Source organism: Panthera onca, chromosome A2 (assembly GCF_046562875.1).
Source record: "Panthera onca isolate mPanOnc1 chromosome A2, mPanOnc1 haplotype 2, whole genome shotgun sequence".
In the NCBI taxonomy this organism is placed as follows: Eukaryota; Metazoa; Chordata; class Mammalia; order Carnivora; family Felidae; genus Panthera; species Panthera onca.
In genome coordinates this window covers 156,115,124-156,140,833 of record NC_138340.1, presented here as the reverse complement: position 1 = coordinate 156,140,833, position 25,710 = coordinate 156,115,124, and the positions used below count along the sequence as shown (strand labels likewise).

The window sequence follows — 25,710 nt, the reverse complement described above, 5'->3', positions numbered from 1 at the left end:
AAAATGAATTTTCTAATACATACCACACAGAGACATATATGCTTCTTGGTTTTCAGACACCTCAAAGACTAGTAATGGAAAAAATGCCAAAGGAGAAAAAGTTAAGTTTCCTTGGTTAAGAGGAAAACTCACCATGGGGATACCAAATAGGTTGAACTCAAGGATACTAGGGATGGACCATCGGAGATCATCCCATGTGGCTGCATTGTCTCCCAACCAATGAGCAGCAAACTTGCCAGACCCAGCAAAAGTAGAACGGGATAAGATGAAGCTACTTTTGTTCAAGGGAATACCCTCCATGGCCCTGAAAAGGAACACAATCAATTGAATGTGAAGTGAGCTGTGAATGTCTAGGACTCACCTATATCCAAGGGCAGCAATGGACTTTCCAACCAAACAGAAAAAGCATCAGGGCATCATAAGCTAGGTGAGCAAACTAGTTTAGCATTAAGAGCTTCTTTCCCACTTCTGAATAAGGTTTTAGACTTCATGTAAGACAGCACAAACCTCTATAGTCCAGCCCCCGCCCCCCGCCCCCCGCCCTAAGAAATGTCTCTAGACTCCTGTCCTCTTGATTATGCTTTCTTCATCTTGTTGGATCTGGTTGTGCCTCTGACCCTTCTGGTCGACAAGACACTGGAACCGTGCCTTGGGTCTTTGGCTCCGTCTTCTCCCTCCAGACAGAGATTTTCCAATGGCCCTTGTTTCCATGCTTTGCTGCCCATACATATATCATCCTGTTTAGTATAACACCAGTTCATGTTGAAACTCTGTAGCCTGTGCTGGCCTAGGAGGATAGTTTGTACACCACGTGGGCCCCAGGCACCTGGGTTCCTCAAAAGCTTCAGAACTTATCATTAGCAGTTCTCAATGTTGGGAAATCTTCATTAATATGAGATCAGTGAGTCTCAAAAGATGACATAAGATACTCTTTATAAAGTTAAATGCAATCCAAATACAAAATATTATTTGCATTATACTACATATAAGATATTATATATCAAAAAAGACTAGATAGAAGAGAAAGCAAAGGAATTGAAAAGATGGAGTGCAGAAAGATAAAGACTTCAGGATGGAGGGGAGCATGGGGTGGGAAGAACACGTAGTTAGATGATGGCTCTTTTCCTAGCTTTTATTCTGAATACTCTTTTGCATAGGCACTTCCTTGAAATGCCTCTCCCTCCTTTCTCCTTCCCTGATAAACAGCTCACACCTTCCTTTAGGGATCTCATATTAAACAAAATTACAACTGTGGGGTAGTGATACCCTGGCCACAACTGCTGTGAGCCCTTTGCTTTTGGTACATGGTCTGAGACAAGTGTGTCAGCAGGCACCGGGCAGTTCCTCACAGACCCTGTCACAGCCACCAATTCTTCCCCACTTCATATCCTGAGGACTGCCTTATGAGGAGTCTATCAATGCCAAATGACTTACAAGGGCAGAGGGGAGAAAATTCTGAAAAAGAAGATGGGTTTAGAAGAGTGAGCCCTCCATTTGTACAATTTAACAAGTGATAAAGGTAACATAAAGGAGAAAACTCACTCTTCCACCCTTACCCTCACGTCTACTTGGCTCTTGATGAGCAGGTACTTTGCCTTTATTACCACTGACTAGGGGGTTTATTGTATGCTGCAGTCATGGATCATAAAAGAAACACCTTCAGGTTGTACAGAGTAAAACTGAAACAGGGATAAGGTTATCTGAGGTTACAGGTTTATCTACAGGCCAACCTTCATGGTACCACAGATTAAATAAGTCTGTTTTCAAGCCCAGAGGGACAATCTTATTCAGAGATCCTCAAGTCTCTCCTTTCTATCCCTCAGGTTTGGTCTGCTTATCATCCAGTCCTGATCTCTGAGGGGATCTGATCTTTCTACTTTCAGCTTAGAGGGAGGAGAAGTTCATTCTTGGGGTAGACCAGTAATCACTGCCCCCAAACAATACTTCCAGGAAGGCTGAGCCAAATAGCCATCAGATCTATGACTTAAATTTTCCTGATGCTCAGATTCCACTGAACAAACATCTTATTTGTTTTTCTACCACTCTGCCTCATATCCAAAGGCCAAGTTCCACTTATTTCCAGGGACTTAGGTCACTCTGTCTGACCCAGAGAACTTAGAAAGGCACTTACTACCTTCTCCATCACAGTTACCTTTTAACTATCAATCATAGCTATTAGAATCTATGAACCAAGCCCATCATGATCTTACAGAACTTTTATTACATGGAGACACCAGCCATAAAGCAATCTGCAACTCTCTTTCCCTCTTCCTGCCCATTCTTTCTTACCCTGGTCACTTAGCCACTCTCCCACCCACTTTCCATTCTTAGAAGCGTCTACGGGTTGAAATAGATCGGAACTAAAAGAAACTCTGGCCAACATCAGTCCCAGCCTCCCGTTCCCAAGATGAGGAATCTGAGCCTTATTCACCTAATTTATTTCCCAGGAAAGGTAGAGTGAGGGAGACAGAGGTCAGAAAGAGAAGATAACAAAATTAGAAATGTGTCCTTTTTCCTAAAGCTTTTCTTTTGTTGAGATCAAAACTTTGGCATTTATTGGACAAGGACTCTCTCTCACCTGGACAATCCAGCATAATTCAAAGTCTGGAGGGCACAATGGAGCAGGAAAACAAGTGGTGTAGTCTAACTCACCTCTCTCACCAGGCCCCCTGTGGAGCCCTTCCTGACTTCACTCCCTCAGACCAGCAGCTATTCAACACACATCTTTAGTACACACTATTCCTCAGGCTAAGGATATAGGCATGGCTTTTCCCTCAAGAAACTTACAGTCCAGCAAGAGAGAAAAAATGGGTTATCTAAAAGTTATAAGATTTTTGCACATTAAGCTTACTGCAATACAAATAAAGGTAGCACAAAAAAAGGGAGATAGTCTTTCTAGAACCGACAGGCAGGTTTCCAGAATGAACATCTGAAGAGAGGCTTTAAAGATAAGCATATGTTTGCAGACAGGAGAATGGAGAGGGAGACTGGGGCAGGCAGTGGGGAGAGTAGCTAGAAGTATTGCATGCAGCATTGCCAGGTAAACACGGGACACTCAGGTCAACTTGAATTTCATTTAAACGATGGATAATTTTTAGGGTAAGTATGTCCAGTACAATTTTAACTTGGTCCTATATTTTTACTTGCCAATTCAGGAAACCTTAGTGTGTTAACCACAGCAACATTGGGTAATAGGACCTCAGCAAGGGATGGCTTCCAAATGAATGCTCTAAATACCTTACACCTTACTGCCTACTAGTATCTGATGAAGTCCCTTAGTCACAAGCCAATCAAAACTAATCTCCCACAGAAACCAAGGGGCTATAGGAAAAGAGCTCTTTAGTAGCCTATAAGATCTGAGTTTCTGTGTCCTTATCAGCACAAAAATATTTGAAAAACATACTTCTGGAAGATTCTGAAAGCCCTCTGCCTCCTAACTCCCCCAAGCTGGAATTAGGGGGAAAACCAAGTACTTACAAGTGTGTAGCTTTTGCCATGGAGTAGCCATACAAGCTGTGGACATCATAGTGAAGGCCCTGATGAAATTCTGCATCCATGCAGAGGGTTCTTGCAGAAAGGAAGCCGTCCAGAACTCCTGTCGGGAAATACCCATTAGCGAGGCACTTCCTTGTCAATGGGCTCTAACAAAAGAACCACCCAATTGTTTGCTTCCTCCTCGTTCTATCTTCCTACCCAGTCTCCGCCTAACGAAATCCTTTCCAGATTTTAAATTCTACCCTAAATGCTGCTTCCTACACGGATCTACACTAAGCCCCTGAGATAGATCATTAAAATTAATGTGCATGCCCACTGAGGTCACAAAAAAATGGTGCTGGATGGAGTAAGTGAGGAACAAGCTCATTGCCACAGGAAGTTGGTCTGAGATTAAATACAAATAAGACACACACATTTCTCTACATATATTTGATCAAGAGGAACTGAATGTGTTAGGAACAGACATGAGGGACAGTGGAAAGGAAAATGCTTTCACTCTTCCATTATAGGCACTCATATGCTGGGTAGGCTTTTTGAAGAAATGAGAGATGACGTTTGGGTGGTTTCACAAATGAGAACTCAGATCCTGCCTCTAGAATCACCATTGCGACTGTATTTTCCCTAAAATACTCAAAAGTTTCTGCTTTGTAGCCTAGGATCTCGTTCTTCCCTTATTTTTTCTCTGGTAGACCAGTAACTGAGACATAGCAGCCCTCCTTCATGAAGCCCTGTTGTGGACATAGGGCTGCAGTATCAAGTACAATTCCAGAAAGCAGTGGGACCAGGAAACTGTGAGGTTGAGTTTTCCCCACAAGCCCAACAGAATCCCACCAGGTCAACTGAACCAGAAATTAAGTTGAATTCCAAAACATAATGAAATGTGTATTTTTGGCACAGCTCAGCCCGTGGAATGAGACTCACAACCACTTCCATGATAAGAAAAGACACTCCAGGGGCGCCCAGGTGGTTCAGTCGCTTGAGGGGCTGACTTTGGCTGAGAGCATGATCTCACGGTTTGTGAGGTCGAGCCCCAGTGTGGAGCCTGTTTTGGATCCTCTGGCCCCCTGTCCCTCTGCACCTCCCGTGCTCCTGCTCGCGCTCTCTCTCTCTCTCTCTCTCTCTCTCTCTCAAAAATAAATAAATATTAGAAACAAAAAAAGAAAAGATGCCACAACTGTCTAAAGGTCAAAGGTAAATATCTAAGTCTTTATCATGCTAGTTTGTGCTCTCCAAACCTGAAAAGGTGAGAAGCAGAGCAGCTCTGGGGCAGAGGCTAGTCACAGGTAGGAAGACACAATGCTGTGAGGTAGGGAGTGAGGTGTTTGCCAGAAGCAGGCAGAACAGGATGACATTGCAGTTTTTTTCATAGAACAAAACAAAACAAAACTACAACAACACAACTTAGTTCTGGCTAAGAAGAATATTAAGAGATTAAAAGGGAAACATAATAAACTGATCCACAGTGGGGAAAAAAATGGGAACAAAGACCGAGCAGAGACGAATAAAGAGTAAACAGGGCAAGCAAATAGATTTTGCAAGAAGTTAAGTGATCTGAAGACAAGATTTCTCCCAAAAAACTTCTCCACTCTTTCAGTGACCAGAAAGGGCTCAAGAAACAGGTAAACCTTAGTCCAGGGTGCAGGGAAAGTGGACAAACCAAAATAAACTGGCAGAGACTGGCCAGATGTTCACCAAGCCTGTGTTCTCTTCCTGGGAGAGGAAGGTTGTATTTCACACTTTTGCTCCAGGGTAAACTGAGAATATGTGGTTGGCTTTCTGAGCAAAGAAATGTGAGCCAATTGAACACACCTCACTTCAAGGCCAATAAAACTCCCTCTACCTCCACCGTCTCTCTCCTTCACCCAGGAAGCCAGAAACAAGGGACTCTGAGGTGGGAGCACCATTCAATGGAAGTAACTAGATCCCTGAGTCACTGCTTGAGTGACAGCCACATATCTCATGCTGGAGTATTATATGAGCAAAAAATAAACGTTTATTGTGTTAATCCACTTAGATGCTGGGGCTTACTTGTTTCCACAGCACAATCTATTCGATGCTGTTACACACACACACACATACACACACAATTTCAAAATCAGGAATGGAAAATTTGACTAGAAATGAGACTTAAAAATAAGAGAGACTTGGGTGGTTCAGTTGGTTACACGTCCGACTTCGGCTCAGGTCGTGATCTCATGGTTCTGTGGGTTTGATCCCTGCCTCGGGCTCTGTGCTGATGGCTCAGAGCCTGGAGCCTGCTTCGGATTCTGTGTGTGTGTCTCTCTCTCTGTCCCTCCTTCACTCTCTCTCTCTTTCTTTCTCTCTCAAAAATAAATAAACATTAAAAAATTTTTTTTAATTAAAAAAAATTAAGAGAGACCTAATTAGGACCATTGATGCTTTCAATTATGGCTAATGAGCGGAAAAAAAATTAACAAAATTGCAGCTTTACTTCAATGGAAGGTAGTTTGGACTTGAGGTTTTCTGAAGAACCCCAAAGGGGCTGGGAGACACAGAACCCCGTGGGGGAGGCATGTCTTCATCACACACTCGCCCTGGGGTTCAGTTCCTGCAGCGAGAAAAGGTGGCCAGAGACCAATGTGGTGGCAGGGCCTCCAGCAGAGGAGCGGCCCACCTGGCTGCAGGCCGCGTGCTCCAGGACAGTGGGACTGAGCTCTGCCACAACCAGTGCTGCTGAGGCTGCTTTCAACAAGCCTTGTGACAACTTACTGGGAGTGAAAGGAGGAACGTTCAAGTGGTTTGACTCACACCCACGATTGGACCCGTGGTGAAAGCTGGATACTTCATCCATTTCCTGCAAAGACACAAAAGCCACACAAGGGAAAGGGTTACCTACAGTTGGGTTGGTTGTCTGGGAATGTCCCCTGAACTAGGAGCCCGTCTGGGGTCTCTTAGCAACTGACTTAGGGGTCTTGAGTAATCTTCCTAAATTTTCTTGACCTCTGTTTCATCCTTTGGATTAAACTGTGCCTAAACTGCCCTCCAACTCTCAGGTATCAGGCACGTTTTACTTTTTATACCTTGAGTTCAATTAGTTAATTAGGAAATACCATCCCAAAGGCTGATTTTTACCCATAAATGTTATTGTTGCTGGTATTATTTCAGTGATGTGTTAAAAAAAAAAAAATAATGCTTGGGGCACCTGGGTGGCTCAGTCAGTTAAGTGTTCGACTTCAGATCAGGTAACGATCTCAGAGCTCGTGAGTTCGAGGCCCGCGTCGGGCTCTGTGCTGACAGCTCAGAGCCTGGAGCCTGCTTTGGATTCTGTGTCTCCCTCTCCCTCTACCCTACCCCCTGTTCATGCTTTGTCTCTCTCTCTCTCTCTCTCTCTCAAAAATAAATAAACATTAAAAAAATTGTTTTTAAAAAAAAGCCTACGATAGAGGAATGTTTCTATTTTACAATTTCCCCTTTTATCCACTCAGTGAGGGACATGAAGATATAATTGAGATCAAATCTATTTCTTCAAAATGGATTAAAAAATTAAAAAATAGGTGATGCCTAATCCTGTTAACAGAGATAACTTCCCAAGTTTCAAAGAAATATCTCCACCTGCTATCCCCACTTAAAAATAAAGTGGATTCATTAAATCATTCTCTAAATAACTTTAAATTTTAATGAAGCAGTGCAACAAATAATAGCAATTATAGCCTCTAATAAACCAGTATTTTTAGATTGAAAGACAGTTAATGGAGGAAAAAGCTGAGACCACGAGAAAGCAAAAGACTTTCTCACAAAAGACATAATCAGTCAGTGGCAGATCCAGAATTAAAATCCAGGGTTTTGAGGGGTCTATTTCACTGCATAGAAGCTCAGCATTAAGTAAAAGGATTTTTTTTTGACATTCACTTATTTATAGAAACAGAGACAGAGCACAAACTGGAGAGGGGCAGAGAGAGAGGGAAACACAGAATCTAAAATAGGCTCCAGGCTCTGAACTGTCAGCACAGAGCCTGATGTGGGACTCGAACCCACAAACCATGAGATCGTGACCTGAGCCGAAGTCCCACGCGTAACCAACTAAGCCACCCAGGCGCCCCTAAGCACTAAGGCAGGAAGACTATTTTATTACACATCAGGGTCAAAACTCATTCTCAAATCTTGGAACATCCATTTCCAAAAGACGTTTGATCCGGGAATAACAACTTACAATCCACACTCCATCAAACTCGAGAGTTTTATGAAATTCACTGATCTGCTCTCTCCACCACTCAATACAAACTGGATTGCTAAAATCAGGAAAGACCGTCAATCCGGGATATCCCTAGAGAACAAAGAAGGCACCACAGTTGGTGTGGCTGGTGGGTGACTCACACATTGATGGCAGGCTATTGCTTCTTCCGTTAGGAGCCCCATGCATCTTATCATTTCAGAATCAAAATGTCCCCCAAAACTAAATAGTAAAATAGATGCAAGGAACCCACAAGAAGTAAAAAGAGAAGGAACAATTGCTGATCACAGAACTGAGACGTTATCAGATGTCTTTTTTCTATGAAAACACAAAAGTAACATTTCATCATGTCAGACCAGACGGAAGAACTATTTAAAATTCTCACACGTCTAACTAGATAATATTTCAGGAGCGAATCATTGGATTCATTTAATGTGTTAATTAAAGAGCATTTAAACCCGTGTGGAATAACAAAGTTTATAAAGAATATGTTGATTTTGGTATATAAACAATCGTTTTAAATGGCAAAATGATTTTAAAGAGGGCACTTGTGATGAGCATTGGGTGCTGTATGTAATCACTGAATTCTGCTGAAACCAATATTGCACTCTATGTTAACAACTTTAAATTAAAAAAAAAAAAACTTACCGAAAAACAAATAAATAAATAAAATGGTGAAATGAATTTTGTGCTTCTTATTCAGTTCCTATATCTCTTATCCTCTCTTCTCTTCCTATCTATTCCTATCAATGTAGCTTTCAACATTTTCCAGAAATAGCACAAAGATAGAACTTATAGCCAAATTATTGAAAACCCTGAACTGATAGGATACAAGCTTTTGTGCTTACATTCTTATTAATTTTCTCAACGAATTTATAGGTTATGATTTAGGATGATGTTCAGGCAATATAATGAATATATATTCATATATATAATGAAAACATATTATATATATGAATATATATATAATATATATTATATATTAATATATAGTGAATATATATATGAATATATAATGAATAAATATTATATATTATATGTATATATTTATATTATAAATATTATAAAAATATAAATATATAATGTAAAAAACACATACATAAAATTCTGAGACTTCTTAAACCTCAAGATGAGAGCTTAAAATTCTCAATTTAAATGGATTGAACTATTTGATAGGGCACCAAAGAGTGAATAGGTGATAGGGCACAAACAATAACCAGAGGTAATTTTGGACCTCAGGAAATAGGCAGTGCGGTAAAGAAGTCACCTACAGCAACACTCTATCTAGAGCAGACCCAGCAAGCTTCATTCTAACCAAATGCCTTTATAATAAACCTCCACCCACTAATTACATGCAACTTACTAATTGTATACCACTCAAATATGAGTCCTACTGAAATGACTCACAGGTCTGGATAACCTACTTTTTAGATGAAAAAAAATCATGTTTATGTGACCATGGCCTCTGATTTTGTACTTACAGATGACTATTGGTCTACCTGATATTTTAGAAATTTTCTTCAAACAAAACCAAGCAAAGCATTGGTTTGGGGAAGGAAGGGAACTTCTCTACTATTTCCTGGAAGGTTCGACCCAATGAAAAAGAAAACACGTAGAATTAAGTATTGTAAACAAAGTCGATAGGAATTCAGTGAGCAGTTATGTAAGGGGCATTGATAACCCCGAAAAGGAGTTTTGAAAAGTAAACTGCCCAGGAGCAACACAATTTGCAGTCACATAAACTTTCAGATTAAGTATGTTTTAGGAAACCTCACATAATCCAATTATCTAGGGCTGAGCCTGTAAGTAACTGGAATAAAAAGTTGCCTACATGATTTGATTTCAAGTACTCTGAAAAGAGGCTTCTAATCAGCCTACTCCAATGTCTGAAACTGCTACGTTGGAATGAAGGCTAGGCTCTACCTACAAGTCTCATGGAAAAGAAAAGTATGTTAGGTTGCACATTAGCCTATGAGCATATTGCTGCATTATTATAGCTGAATGTCTTGGGAAAGACAAGGAAATTGGGGCGCAGGAGGACTTTCAGAATACACGAATTTTCTTCTAATAATACATTGCTTCTCCAATATCTATAGTCTAGGAATTCAGGGGCTAGCTTTTTAGAGACTAGATATTAGTTTTCCCACCACAAAAGAAGAAATGATAATTATGTGAAGTGGTAGAAATGGTATTTTCACAACGACAATCATACTGCAATATAGAAACGTATCAGATCAACACGTCGTACGCCTTAAATTTACACAATGTCATATGTGAAATATATTTCAATTTTTTTAAATCCCCCAGAATTTTAATTATTTTACTATGACATCTATTGGTCTAAAAATAATATTAAAGGAAGCCTCTAAAGCCATGAAAACAGTAATGATACTGCCTTCTACTCACTCTCATAACAAAAGTACCGACTTCCCCAGATGACTGTAAGTTAGTGATTTTCTTGCAAAATTACCTGTCCAATGGCAAATTCATTGTCCTGCCAGATCCATACTCTCTTCTTACGTCCAGTCTCATAGGGCTGGTAGTTAGAGTCATTTAATATTCCAGGATGCTAATAAATAAACATGATAGCAATTATTTTTGTAAATTTCTTTTACACTTTGAAAGGAAAAATGAGGCAACAGATTTGTTTGAACATACCATAATGATTATATATTTCATTCCTTGGCCATGCAAGTCTTTGGCAAAATCTTCGAGACGAGGGAAAGCCTCTTTATCAATCGTGAAATCCTTTCCCCCTTCCATGTAGTCTATGTCAGAGTACTGGACGTCCTGAAAGATCCAACCCGCCGGTTAGAAAATACCGCTGTGCTCGCGGAAGGTATCATAGCTCTGGTACTTGCTGACTAAAACTGAAGCTGTGTTTCTCAGTGATCCTCAAACTCCCGGGACTTGGCTACCTCCTAGAAGTATATAAGCCCCTTCTGAAAGATGCAGGTGCTCTTACGTTGTAGTTTTGCCTCTCTCTCTGTCCTCACAGGTGCATGTTATAAGGGAGGAACTTGGGAGGGAACTTGATGGTAGGGACTGTGTCTTGTTCATCTCTGTAACTCGAGAGCTTAGATGCTTGACGTAAAACAGGTGTGCTTTAAATGTCTGTTTGGGTAAGTATATTCATAATGTTATAACACTGTGCAAACGTGGAGCCTAAACATTAAGCTAGAATATATCAGAAGAGGAGAAAACAGTCATCTTGTTCTATAAAACTGCTAGAGTAATAACTCACAAAGATCAATGACAGAGGGCAGAGCTTTAATTGACCAAACTCTCAGACACACATTATTTTAGGGTTTGCCTATCAATCTGAGATGGGCAGGTGTTGTTCTCAGGGAGGGGACTGAAATGCAAAGGGGTTGAGTGACATTTCCCCAGGTCGTATTCATGGGTGGGTGGGGTCGACTGGGGCTTTTGTGATAGGTGATAGGAGTCAAAGGTGACCCCAGCTGCTCTTTTTTTCCAACCTGCCACAACTTCAAAGACATCCGAAGGTCTTTTAAGTAAGTGTTTCTCATGTGTATTAGAAGGCTCTGGCTTGCAGGCCTGAAGGAAATGTGGCTTGTGGCCTATTGCCAATGTGGCACATCTGTTCTCACACAAGGCAGTCAGCTAGTACCCAGGTGTCCTCGGGAACCACGTGGTGGGAAAGATCCAATCCATGGAAGAGAAGCTCATTTGTTTCTGAATCAGCAACACCTCAGAAAAGCCTTTCCCATCAGAGGTACAGGGACAGATTGAAACCAACACCCCTTGTAGTCAAAAGCACTATTTTTGAATCCTGGTCCTGCCATTTAGCTAGCTGGAGTGGCCTTGGAAAAGTTATGAACTGTGCAGTGAGTCTCCATTACCTTATGTACCAAATACCAATAAATGAGGGTTAACCATGATTGTGAAAGCACCTTATAAAATCATAATGACGTGTTGAGACCTGGCCTGATTCCTCCTGGAATTGAATGCTTGCAGACAGCATATTTGGGAGCATTACAATGAAACATATAATCAGTTACTCCAAAACAACACAGTGGTCATGTTTTCTCCCAGGAAAAATTCATCTCTCTGCCTGCTCCCCTTTCTGCCCTGAGAGGGGATTGAAAAGTCCTGAGATCAGGCCAAAGTCAAATATATCCTAGCCAAATTGGATCCTAGTCAAATATATGCTTGCAACACAGTTCCAAAGATCTAGCCCAACATAAATTGTTTTGATAACCTCACTAATAATGTTATGTATCTCCTGGATGAATTTGTCAAATATTATACACTTAATAATTATCTATTTACTGGTGGACATTGAACATCATAAACAGAGCTTTGGAACAAGAGAGCTTTTGATATCAGAGTCTGCTAGATCTTAAAGGAGTGTGCAAGGTCACTATGAGATACTTATTCTAAGTCATTTTTATAGCCATCAGCTCTTATTAGCCATATCACCCCAGATGTTGCTTTCTTTTATAAAATAACAGCTAACTTTGTCAACAGTTCATCCTCTGTGCTGCCTGTCTTCCATAAAGTGTAAGGCAATCCTCACTATCAGTCCACCGAAGTCAGCCTTACATTCTCATTTTTTTATTTTATTTATTTTTTTAACGTTTATTTATTTTTGAGACAGAGAGGGACAGAGCATGAACAGGGGAGGGGCAGAGAGAGAGGGAGACACAGAATCGGAAACAGGCTCCAGGCTCTGAGCCATCAGCCCAGAGCCCGACGCGGGGCTCGAACTCACGGACCGAGAGATCGTGACCCGAGCTGAAGTCGGACGTCTAACCGACTGAGCCACCCAGGCGCCCCTACATTCTCATTTTATAAAGGGGGAAACCAGGACTCAGAGATGTTAATTAACTAGCCCAACACTGACAGAACTAGGAAGAAGTAAAGTAAAATTCAAAACCATACCCATCTGACTCCATAAACCAAGCTCTTTTGATGATGATATAGGTAATTTAGCATGCAAATTTCTGACAGTAGATGTCCCTATCTATGTATCTATCTATCCAACTTTCCATCTATCTCTTTGTATATGTTCCTAATAAATTGAATTAGATGCAAACACTAAAAGATAGGAAATGCTGTCTTACACTGATAAGTTCCAACTTACATATGGGATCCCAGCTCCACGATTTCGGTCCACAACCTTCCTCAATCCATTGATGCCGCCATAGTTCCTGCGACTAAGCTGGAACCCAAGACTCCAGTAGGGAGGCAAGAATGGTCGTCCAATGAGCTGAAAAAATAGACACAGGCCCGGCTAAGCATTTAAAAAATTACCGTTTTGAGGACCATGTCTGACACAGAAAACACTGTTTACATTTCACCTTCTATAAAGCCCCCAGATCTAAAAATGTCAGAGTCAAGAGAAATCTCCTAGGGTAATTTGCAAAATTCTACAACTCACATCTTTCTTTCCTAAGTACCTAAACATATTCTCAGCAACTGCAACATCACAAAATAATGGGATTAGCAAAAATGATTGAATAATGGTGTCATACTGGAAGGAAAAAAATAATAATCATTCACTCAGTAAATGTTTTCTGAGTGTTTATGATGTGCTAAGCATTGATGTAGGTGCTTGGGATATAGCAGCATAAAGCAAACATAGTTCCTGCTCTCACAGAGATTAAAGGAAATACATAAATGCCTAATATAATTTCAGATAGTGGTATGTGCTAAGGAAAAAGGAATCAGGATTGCTAGGATTATGAGTGATTACGTGAAAAAACACTGGATTATGTTTAAAATCCAGGTTTACAGGGGTGCTTGGGTGGCTCAGTTGGTCACACATCTGACTCTTGACTTTGGCTCAGGTCATGATCTCCTGGTCTATGAGTTTGAGCTCCCTATCAGGCTCTGAGCTGACATTGTAGAGTTGGCTTGGGACTCTCTCTCTCTTTCTCTCTCTCTCTCTCTCTCTCTCTCTCTCTCTCTCTCTGCGCCCCCCACTGCTTGCTCTCTATCTCTCTAAATAAATAAAAATAAACTAAAAAAAAAAGTCCAGGTCTTCAAGTTGCTCAAGCCAACACTCCGAGAAAATCTCAGCCACAGCCCCATTTCACATTGTTCCCTAGAAGCCGCTGCCCTCCCATGTGACAGTGCCTCTGAATTCCCACACAGTTTCTTTGCACCTCATTAATGGCACTTATTGTAAGGTGTCTCCTACTATAATTATTTCAGACAGTGTCAGACTTCCCCTATTTGATTACAAATTAGCTGGTATCTGGGACCATATTTCACATGACTTTGTGTCACATTGAGCAAGTCACTTCATCTCTCTATACCTAGGTTTTTCATCTGTATAACAGGAAGTTCAGGCTAAATGGTATCTAAAGTTCTTTCCTGTTGTAAAAATTGAATAAAAACTAAATAGCACAGTTCCTTTGACATAGTTTCTTTTCACTAAATTTTTCTTTATTGAATGAATGAATAAATTCTGCTGATTTGTGGCTGTTGATGTTTGGAATGATGGATCACATATGGATGGACTACGATATCCTTGGAAACAGGATGGTATCTGACTTATTTTTGCGTTTAGTAAGCCTTGCACAATGCCTCTTTAGCACTCAGCAGGCACCCAACAAATGTGCATCAAAATAAACACACGACTGATGAAAGACTCACAGTCCCAGCATTCATAATGCATAGCTTACATAAATTTAATTTTTCTCTTCTTAATTTATAATGAGTGTATGAGATAAGAGCAATAAGTTATAACTCTCTACAAGCAAAGCCCATACCTCCAGATATTCCTGAACCACTTGTTCTGGAGTATTTCCCAGGAATACATAAAAGTCAAGGATGCCCCCAATCATGCGGTAAGTGATTGCAGGAGCAGGCTGAAGGATGACCTCTGAAAAGATTAAAATGAGAGTTAATAGAACTTCATGGTTGCAAATATACTTTTCTCTAGAATGTGAATACCTGAGCTATTCAAAACAATCGCAGTCTCATTTTGAAAGAGATGAAAATCACATGTTTCTTTTTTTAGGTGATTGCTGAAGTTTATCATAATATTAAGTGAGTAAAACACTAATGAAGAACTGATTTTTTTTTAAGAGAAAGAAGAACCAATTCTATTTTAATCTGGCTATGGAACAATACAAATATTTGGAATTTGCGAGTGATATAACTTATTTAAAAACCTTATTAGATGAGTTTAATTACAACTTACAGATAAAAATAAAAATAAGTCCTTATTAAGGGTTCTGTTAGTCCAGAAGCTAGAGGGGGAAGATTCTGGAGTGGGGTAGGGATGAGCTATGAGAGACAGCCTGCAGAACACAGCCTTGCCACCTATAGATAGACAGCCTGGTTTACGTGTTGAAATCCACAGGTATCTTTGGGACCTACCTGTCAATGGATCTTATTATCCACAGAATCTTATGGATAACATTGCATCAAAAGAGAACCCTGAAGCAGTTTTCAATGTAAATAGCTTTTAGCATGAACTACATTTGTAACAGGTTATCCTACTTTGGGGTTCCTGTTTCTATAGAAGCATTGTAGGTTAAATATACCTTTGGTTAAACAGTGATCTGACCATGAAAGTCATTCTTATAAAAACCACATCGCAAAACATATCCCTGCCAAGATAAAAAGATGCCTCGTACCCATGGCATTACTGTTCAACAGAAAAACCCCAAAAGAGGAGCCGCTGGTGTCTTCGAGGCACAGGAAGAATGTATGAGCTCCATACAGATTAATCATGCCCTGTCAAGAAAAATGATAGGAAATAATAGTAGTGTATGTTAAAAATGTTTTTATTTATCCTAAAACAAACAAAATCAAAATCTGTGTACAACCTGTACTTGGTCAATACTTGATGTAGTTTAGTATTGTATCAAAAGGGTATTGATGGGGCACCTGCATGGCTCAGTTGGTTGAGCATCTGACTCTTGATTTTGGCTCAGGTCACGATCCCAGGGTTGTGGGATCAAGCCCATATCAGGCTCTGCACTGAACATGAGCCTATTTGAGATTCTCTCTCTCTCTCTCTCTCTCTCTCTCTCTCCCTCTCCCTCTCCCTCTTTCCCTCTCCCCCACTTGTGTTCTCTCTCTCTCTCTCTCTCTCAAAAAAAAAAAAAGGTATTGAAATGGTAACATCAATTGAAAAATGGATAAATAAAATGCGGTATATCCATACAATAGAATACTATTAGTAATAATAAGAAATGAAAAACTGATCCATGCTACAACATGAATAAACCTCATAAATGTTGTGCTAAGTGAAAAACCATATATTGCATAATTCCATTTATATGAAGCATCCAGAGAGGTCAAATCTATACAGACAGAAAGTAGATTAGTGATTGCCCAGGGCTGACATGGGCACTGAGGTGGGAAAGGGGATTAGGTCTGAAAAAGGTATAAGGGATCCTAGTTGTATGAGGAAAACATATTCCAAAACTGGATTATGATGATAGCTGCACAACTCGATAATGTGCTTAAAAAATTCCTGAGTTGTACATTTAAAACAGGCGAATTAGGGGCGCCTGGGTGGCGCAGTCGGTTAAGCGTCCGACTTCAGCCAGGTCACGATCTCGCGGTCCGTGAGTTCGAGCCCCGCATCAGGCTCTGGGCTGATGGCTCGGAGCCTGGAGCCTGTTTCCGATTCTGTGTCTCCATCTCTCTCTGCCCCTCCCCCGTTCATGCTCTGTCTCTCTCTGTCCCAAAAATAAATAAAAAAAAAACGTTGAAAAAAAAATAAAACAGGCGAATTATAAAGTATATAAATAGTATCTCAGTCAAGTTATTTTTTTTTTAATTTGGAAAATATTGTGCTTCGGATTCTGTGTCTCCCTCTCTCTCTCTGCCCCCCCACCCCCGTTCACATTCTGTCTCTCTGTCTCAAAAATAAATAATAAACATTAAATTTTTTTTTAATTTGGAAAATATTGGCAAAGACACACAACAAAATGTTAGCAGAAGATGATGTTAGTATGAGAAAGTTTTAATTTCTTCTTTATGCCAGCTGTGTTTTCTATTTTCTCTATAATTACTATATAACACTTAGGTAGTAAATAGGTTTAAAAGAAAAAGAAAAAGATACTGAACCCATCACAGGGCTGTGATGAACACTGATCTAAAAAAAGATAGTGTGTATAACAGTAAAAATGTGAGAGGGAGAGGGAGAGAGAGAGAAAGAGAGAGAGAAGGAAAAAAAAAGGAAGGAAGAGAGGGAGGAAGGAAGGTACACAAAGACTTTAATCTGTGATTACATAACTCAAGAATTTTTTAGCTATAGAAGGCCAAGCTTAGTATGATGCTTAGCATTCCTTATTTGTCAGGGTCCTTGAGCAAGCATTTTAGTGAATGTGCTGGCCATTGCTTTTTTCTCTCTGTTTCATTCAGTAAGTAAGCTCCCTTCCTTGCATCAGATAGTGGTAGGTGGGCCAGTTAATGGGCTACTTAACCTGCTCCTCTTGCACAGATTTGGGAAACATTACAAGCACAATGGAGGCCTCAGGACATGCTCTACAAAGCAATGCTGCTCAAAGCTTGTTCACGAACTGGTACCTCCCCACAGGCTTTACTGTTTAAGTCAGCAACAAGGAAAGTACAAAAATCAAGAGAAAGAGTTCAGGAACTCGTACAGCAATTTAAAAGAGTGATTTTATATCTGTTCAATTTAAACATATATTTTTTATGTCTTTGAGTAATCCTATTTCATTTTCCTAGGATTAAAGAGAGAGAGAGAGAAAGGAACTGATCCTTCACTACAGATAAGTTGAGAGACACTGCCCCGGAACAGCTTTAATATGCATGTGGGTCCCAGTGGGCCTTGTAAAAATGCAGATTATGATTCAGTAGGTCTGAATAATTTTAAAGCTGCTAAAAGAAGTATTTTTTAGTCCACAAAGTTCTACGGAAGATAGCTCCTGCCGAAGCTCTCCCCTAGATACAACTCAATTATGAAAGACGGAGTTATTTTGCAGAAGGATTTTCTAATATATATTAGGCTATCATACAGTCATTAATTATATCTTCCCTTAAAAGGGAGATTTTCAAAAATGGATTTATTACTAATCATGAGTTTATAAGCCTCAAGAACAAGTATTCTCCCACACAAACAGATCTAACTCGGGCAAAATAATATATGGATGTAACTCTGTGGGTTGCTTGACTCTAGGTCACGTTCTGGAAAGGAGAGAAAGATTCCTTCCTGTGAGCAACAGGCAGGAGGAAGGGGAGCTCACCTTGGTGGGGGCGGCATCCCGAGTGAAGATGGGCCAGGTCTTCCAGGTCAGGTCGTGGTGGTACTGCTGATGCACGTGTTCTCCCAGCCCATACACGGAGGTGCTGGGCAGTCGGAAAGACAGCTGCAGGTACTGATGGGCGAACTGCAGGGGCCCGATGCTCGTGTCCAACCTGGGCCATGGGGCAAGGACGAGAGTCACCAACCAGCTATCTCTGCCGGGAAACTGTCTGCTACTCTCCCTATCAACTTCGAGAACAGTTGTTTTGTGCATGTTCTCATTCACTTTCATACTACCTTTGAAGGTCCTTCTAGGGGGTCTCTGATTCTTTATTTCTAGAGGAGCGTAGCACCGGAGACGTGACACCAGAAGCTCAAGTTGATGACTGGAGGAAGAGAGCAGATACAACCTTACGCTTGCGTCTGCTTCTTGCCAGGCACTACTCTGGATGCCTCCAGAATGTATCTCGGTACACAGAGCAACAGTGGACATTATGATTCCATTTCTACGGACGTGGAAACTGAGGCTGACGTGAGATACTTTGTCTAACCTCACAAAGCTGACTGGTGGCTTGTTGATGCCAGAACTTGAATACAAATTTTACTGACACGAATCCTTGTATTTTCTCCAGTACAGTTTATGATTTATGCTCAGGTCACCGTTAGGCTCTTCATGGCAAGTTTCTCAGGACATAAAAATTTAGAATGCTAGACAGTGAAGTTGAGTTGCAAAGTGAATGGTAATCCAAAACGATGACATTTCCTACTTCAGAATGTATATTAACTGCAAGTGTTTTTATCTAACTTAGCACACCAGCACATTTATTTTTTAGTATGCTGTGTTCTGCAGTCATGACAGATGAACAGTGTTAATGATCTACAGTAAAAGCTTTGACATTTTGTTGAGGTCCAAATATTTTCCCAAATCATACTTATCTCATTACCCACCCCTAGTAAGTCAGAGTGAATGATACTGAGACTATATATTCATTCAAAGATACACAAAGAGTGTTGAAAAGCTCACAAGATTCTTTTGTTGCTGGTCCGTATGATCTTGAAGCTGAAGGGCTCATTAATGACCTCTACGTGATAGTTCAAATTAGAGGTCTTAGGAGTCCTATCAAGCAAGTCAATATTTTCAAGGGTGACTTCATAGCGTTTGCTATCCATATCAGTGATCTATCAGAATAAAAAGAGAAAAAACAACTCCAGATAAGACCACTTCTGGGGCACCTGGGTGGCTCAATCGGTTGAGTGACTGACTGTTGATTTCTGCTCATGTCACGATCTCTCGGTTCATGAGTTCAAGCCTCATGTCGGGCTCCGCACTGTCAGCACTGCTGGGATTCTCTCTCTCTCTTCTCTCTCTTTGTCCCCCCTCCCACCCGTTCTCCCCCCTCCCCCAAATAAATAAATAAATAAGCTATAAAAAGATAATTTCCTTGTAGAGCTATGAAGGATTTTCACTCTCAGTGAGAATAGCTTCTAATTCTTAACCCTGTGTTTCCTGATTTATGAGAAAAAAAAAGATCACCCAATCATATGTCCCCCACAAAATACAAAAGAGCCTACCCAACCCATTGGGAGATTCCTGCAGAGGGAAACAGAGGCATGTTCTGCCTCCATACCTCTATGCAGTGTCTAAAGGAGAATGAGCTGAAACCAGAGTAGGGGCGTGGCATTCTTCAGAGATGTATTCAAAGGTAACCACAGAACCAACCTTAAAATGAAAACGATTGGATGTCTGATAGTCAGCCGCGAAGAGGGCGTCAGGGACATCATATCCAAAGTGAGATGGGGATGGTAGCCTTTTCAACTTGGCGGTAAACCCTGGGGGGGTGGGGGTGGGGAGGCAGCTTTTAGCCTTTATTTTGCAGTTAGCTTATCTGAGTCATCAAGAGTTGTTCTCTGGGACCTCATTAGGGCAGTACTCACCTGTTGTATCATTCTGTCTCTTGTCGACTTTATAGCCCCAGTTCCTAGGGAAGAAGCACTTCGGGGCACCTGTATGTGTCACAGGCTTCCAGCAGCATTTATATACCCATCTGCAGACATTCTGTAACAATGGCACAGTGTTAGCATTGTATGAAATAAAGCAAAGAAAGTACTGTCTAAGAATAATAATCAATTTTATTCCAAGAAGAATTTAACAGTTTAAGACAAGAATTTACATTCAGTCATATGTTCATTCTTCTTTTATTCACACATTTATCCAGCCATCCAATATGGATTTATTACCTACCAGACAAGGAGATGATAATACATATAAATAAGACATAGTTCTTGCCTTCAGCAAACTGACATCATAGTCTAGTAATAATGCAGACAATTCCAGTACGAGAGGAGTACTCGACAGAATGTGCCCAGGGGCTGAGGGAACATACACATCAGCCATTGAACACAGCCTAGAAGGCTGCAAGTGGGGTGGGGAGGGCTTCCAGGTAGGTGAAAGATGAGTCCAGTCCTAATGCACCAAGAGGGGTTAGATAAGTGAACAGTGGAGCAGTATTCCAAGCAGAGAAAGCAGCAACGTATGACAGATTCATAAAAACCACAAGTTCATTGTACCAAGAACACTAAGAGAAACAAGGCTGGAGGCACACAATACTCATACCACAAGTGAGCTAGATGTCAGACCAACAAGCTTAGACTTTCTCATGAGGAAGAGTCATGGAAATGACTAACAATATGGCATAAAGAAATGCATTTCTAAGATGTAAGAAAAGGAAAGCAAAGGAAAATAGAGATTAAGATAGAACTAGGACAGAGGGTGATGAAAATATTCACAATGTCCACAAGGTAAAAATAAACCATGTATGGCTTCTCAGAGTGGTTTGATTATGGATTTTTGAAATGATTATCCTTTGGTGAGATGTTTTTTCTATAGGTCCCACAACTTTAAGATTAACTTCCATAAAAATGGTTTTGTTATAATAAAGAAATAAAATAGATGGTAAATTGTTGAAATAAACATAGGCATCCACCTCTTCACCCAACTAAATTTACATGAAGTGACAGAAGTATCATTAAGAAAAGAATGCAGGGGCACCTGGGTGGCTCAGCTGGTTAAGCATCCGTCTTCAGCTCAGGTGATCTCAGGCTTCGTGAGTTTGAGCCCGCGTCAGGCTCTGTGCTGACAGCTCAGAACCTGGAGCCCGCTTCAGATTCAGTGTCTCCCTCTCTCTGCCCCTCTCCCGCTCATGTTCTGTCTCTCTTTCTCTCCCAAAAATAAATAAACATTTCAAAAAGAAGAAAGAAAAGAATGCAAAACCACTACAAAACAGTCAGCTATAATGAAATATGGCTGATCAGAGACACAGGAAGTAGATTTTATCAACTCTAGGGAAAAACGTATTCATAGCTTAAAACACAAGAGGAGAAAAAAACTGGCTAATCTAAGCCAAGTCAATGTGGAGAAGTAGAAGAGAACTGGGGGCATAGTTTTGGATGATTAATTGGGAAGCTCCAGTATGAACACTTAGCTGCCCAATCTGACATTCCTTACAGCTATTGGTAGGCTCTGGCTAATTGGTGGGCATCCTGAAGTATTTGTTCATAGGTTAAGGGAGTTAGGAAAGATGCTAGGAGCTGGAAGCCATGGCAATACACCAGTTAATAAGCCAGCCCCCCTTATCGTGAGACAAGTACCCACATTCTCTCTGGCAGTCCTTTCCTTCCCTCCCAAATACTCAGTGCGAGCCAAGGTAAATAGGGCAGGTGGTCATAGATAATTAAATACAAAATGACAGTCGAGAACCACCAAACATGAGAGAAACCAACACCAGGGTAGAACTTAGAGAGCAAATTAGAAAAGAATATATATATATATATATATATATATATATATATATATATATATAGTATAATTTGTGTTAAAACAAAACAAAGATATTAATATATGTGCATAATATATAAAAATATATTCATAAAGAAAGTACTGCTTATGTATTGATAATCAATTTTATATGCAAATATAATCATAAATATATGCAAAAGCACAGAAAGATCAAGAGAAGGATACACACCACGTTATTGACTTGATTCTGGGAAGTGTCTCTGGAGGTAGAGAGAACATTATGAATAAGGAATGACTTTCCCCCTTTACTCTGTACGTAACTATAATGTCTCCATCTTTCTTATTAAAGAAATGTATCCAGTATAAATTTTGTGATAAAGAAAAACAAAATAATGTCACAACACTACTTGTTTGGAAAAGGTATCTCAGATGCTAACGTCTGATGTAATTGCTATGAGAAACCACGCCATGAATACAGCTTAAATCAATGTTTCATGTCTATTATAAACAAAGCAATCACATCATAACCATAAAATATTCTTAAATGTGCCTACTAATTCTCCATATATACAGTTGATATTGCTGCCCCATCCTCTCCAGATAACCATCAACATAAGCTGGAGGGGGATCAGTGGAGAGTTTGTGAGTTCTGGATAACCTCCAGACAACTGATACTCCTAAGTCCGAGGCAGACATTCAGTGCCTCTGCTACCTCTGAAACTGAGGTTGGTAAAGTCCAAAAGGTCAGTTTCACTGCCATAAACTGTTCCAGAATCTATAGACCTGTATAAAAAGCAATAAGATAAGAAATCCAATACCCTCAGGTAAATACAGTATTTTTGAATGCAGTCTGCCATAACATCTCTACTTCAATTTTAAGCCATTCCCAGTATTGCAGGTACCAAAGGTCAAATCTTTGACATAGATACATCTCCTTCTTTTCCATTTCCACTGCCACCACCAACAGTAATACAGACCTTCATAAACTCTTCCCTGGTCTACAGTGGTTGACTCATGACAAGCCTCCCTTTCTCTTTTCTTCTCCTAACACCAAACTTTCCCAAAGAGTATTCACCAGTTATCTTCCAAATAGACTTTTATGCTATTTTCCACTCAAATTATTGACTAATAACACTTGAGAATCAACTTGGAAATTATGTAATCCAACTTCCATTTAATATAAGGATTCTTTCAGCAGTGCCTCTGAAAGATGCTTAAGTTCCGTGAATGATGTGTTGCTAACTTCTTCCAAAATCAGAAATTTCACCTTCATGGTTAATATTTTATCACAAAGTTATTTCTTATGTTTAGTTAAAATCACTCCCCAGAAAGTTCCATTCTCTGAAACTTATTGTAGTTGCATATTGCCTTTTAGATAAAATATCTCAAACTATATTGAAAAATAAGAAGGAAAAAGGATCCTTAGTGTTACTAGACAAGGAGAAGAAGAAATGCATTTTGGGGAAAAAGTGTTAATGGTTATTAGTTGCAGGTATCATTATTATCTAAGAAAAATTAAAAAGTGTTTATAAACACACTAGGATAATAAATAAACTTAAGAAGATTTCTGGTTTCAAGATTAGTATTCAAAAAATCAATTTTAAGTCAATGTGCCAACAACAGCTACTAAATGGAAAATTAAAGTTTAAAAATATTTAAATAATATCAAACATCATATAGTTAGAAAATACTTGGAAAAAATTTTTGGACGTCTACACCAAAAACTTCAAAATTAAAAATCTCAATAAATGAAAAAATATATCATGATCATAGATTAGAATATTCACTCTTACAAAGTATGACAATTCTTCCAAAATTAATCTGTACATTTTATGTGAACAGAATAAAATTTCTGGCAGATTTTGTAAGAAAACCAATGGACTGAACTGATTCTAAAATGTATTTAGAAATCTAAAGGGTGAAGAATAAGCTAGGCAATCTTGAGGAAAAATAAAGGCAATTTGGAAGACTGATACAATCACATATCAAGACCTATTATAAAGCTATACTAATAAAGGGAGTGTGGTATTGGCAAAAGAACAAACTAACAATGGAACAAAATAGATATCCCAGAAATAGATCCTCACTTGTAAAGACACATAATTTACAGTGTGGGGGCCACTACAATGCAGAGGGGTAAAGATGGTTATTTCAATAAGTGGTGATGGATCTATTAAAGATTCAAGAAAAAAAATGTTCTGGACTCCTACCTGATAGCATACACAAGAACCAATTCTAGACTGATTAAAAATCCAAATTTGATAAATGAAACAATGCTTTTAGAGGAATACATAGGAATATATTTTCCTAACCTTGAAGTAGGCAATAATTTTTAAATAGAATACAAAATGCATATTAAAACTTGGTAACGTGGATTTTATTAAAGCTAAGAACTACTTTCCATCAAAAGTCACCATTTGGTTAAAAGTCAAACAACAGAGTAAGAAAAGATACTTACAATGTATATATCTGATAAAAGATTTACACTCAGAATATATAAATGATTACAAAGCAACAAGAAAAATATGAACAGTCCGCCAGAAAAAACTGGTTAAAAAAGTTGAAAAGACACATCACAAATATGATTGTCCATGTAGCCAGTAAGTATATGAAAAGGTGTATAACTTCATTAGTCATGAGGGAGATACAAAGCAGAGGGAACAGAGTCAACAGTATTGTAATAACATGGTATGGTAACAGATGGTGACTATACTCATCATTGTGTAATGTGTAGAAATGTGGAATCACATACATATCGTAGTGTCAACTGTATTTCAATATTAAAATTTTTAAGTTAAAATTACATTAAGAAAAACAAAGAAAAAGGAGAGAACACCAAGAGTACGTTAGGATACAGAGCAACTGCTATTACCTACTGCTAGAGGGACTGTAAATTGGTACAAATGCTTCGAAAAACTATTTTGCAATATCAATGAAAGATAAACATGTACATATTTGATGAACTAGGATACAAATATATACTTAATAACTCAAGAAGAAGAACTACAGAAACCATCTAGAAATAGGAAATTTCAGTTGGCCAATTATTTAATTAATATATTCTGATATAATAAAACATAAACACGTAAATATAAAATAAAATAAATGTAATAAGTATAAAATAATCTTAGTAATAAAAGAAGCACCAGGTAGAAAATTTAATGGATTGCATATATAATAGAAACTAAGCATATGAAAGGTTTAGGGGAAAATCTTCATAATGCATATGTAATAAAATGCATATATTTTTAAAAACATTTATTTATTTTGAGAGAGAGAGAGAATGAGTGGGAGAGGGGCAGAGAGAGAGGGAGAGAAAGAATCCCAAGCAGACTCTTTACTGACAGCACAGCCTCCATGCAGGGTTCCATCTCACAAACTGTGAGATCATGACCTGAGCCAAAATCAAGAGTCAGATGCTCAACCTACTGAGCTACCTAGGTATCCCTGTAACAAAATGCATATTAAGGGAAACATAAAACCCAGCTAAGAAATATACATATATAAAAAAGAGTTGAAATGGAGAGATTTCCTGTGTTTTTAGAATGGGAAGATTCAAAATTATTGAGATATCAGTATTGCCTAAATACATTTTAAAAAAGGGATAGGCATCACTGGGTGGCTCAGTCAGTTGAGTGTCCGACTTTGGGTCAGGTCATGATCTTGCAGTTGGTGAGCTGGAGCCCTGCATCAGGCTCTGTGCTGACAGCTCAGAGCCTGGAGCCTGCTTTGGATTCTGTGTCTCCCTCTCTGTCTCTGCCCCTTCTCCACTTGCACTATGTCTCATTCTCTCTCAAAAATAAACAAACATTAAAAAAATGCCTAAATATAACTCAAAACTCAATGCAGTCCTAATTAATATCCCAATAGGATATTATGGGATATAGAATGTAGAATATGAGGGAAAGGAATAAAATCTACATACATACAACCTTTATGATAAAGTCATAAGTCACAACCAAGCAGTGTTCAAATAGCTGATATTCTTGTGTTAGCTACTCATAAACATAAAAAAAATCTATGTTTTTA

The 25,710-nt window shown here is 39.3% G+C and overlaps 1 protein-coding gene across 1 annotated transcript in view; it reads right to left on the bottom strand.

Moving 5' to 3' along the window:
• LOC132679615 (putative maltase-glucoamylase 2) overlaps positions 1-25,710 on the bottom strand; it is a 90,068-nt gene that overhangs the window by 53,491 nt on the left and 10,867 nt on the right. Inside the window, exons 4-16 of the mRNA XM_060633318.3 lie at positions 19,821-19,941; positions 19,606-19,715; positions 18,910-19,064; positions 17,887-18,058; positions 15,301-15,400; positions 14,428-14,540; positions 12,795-12,920; positions 10,346-10,477; positions 10,158-10,256; positions 7,667-7,780; positions 6,226-6,310; positions 3,478-3,595; positions 133-304 (exon numbers count right to left, since the gene is read on the bottom strand). Coding sequence (XP_060489301.3) covers positions 133-304; positions 3,478-3,595; positions 6,226-6,310; positions 7,667-7,780; positions 10,158-10,256; positions 10,346-10,477; positions 12,795-12,920; positions 14,428-14,540; positions 15,301-15,400; positions 17,887-18,058; positions 18,910-19,064; positions 19,606-19,715; positions 19,821-19,941 — 1,617 coding nt within the window. The remainder of the gene's footprint in view (positions 1-132; positions 305-3,477; positions 3,596-6,225; positions 6,311-7,666; positions 7,781-10,157; positions 10,257-10,345; positions 10,478-12,794; positions 12,921-14,427; positions 14,541-15,300; positions 15,401-17,886; positions 18,059-18,909; positions 19,065-19,605; positions 19,716-19,820; positions 19,942-25,710) is intronic.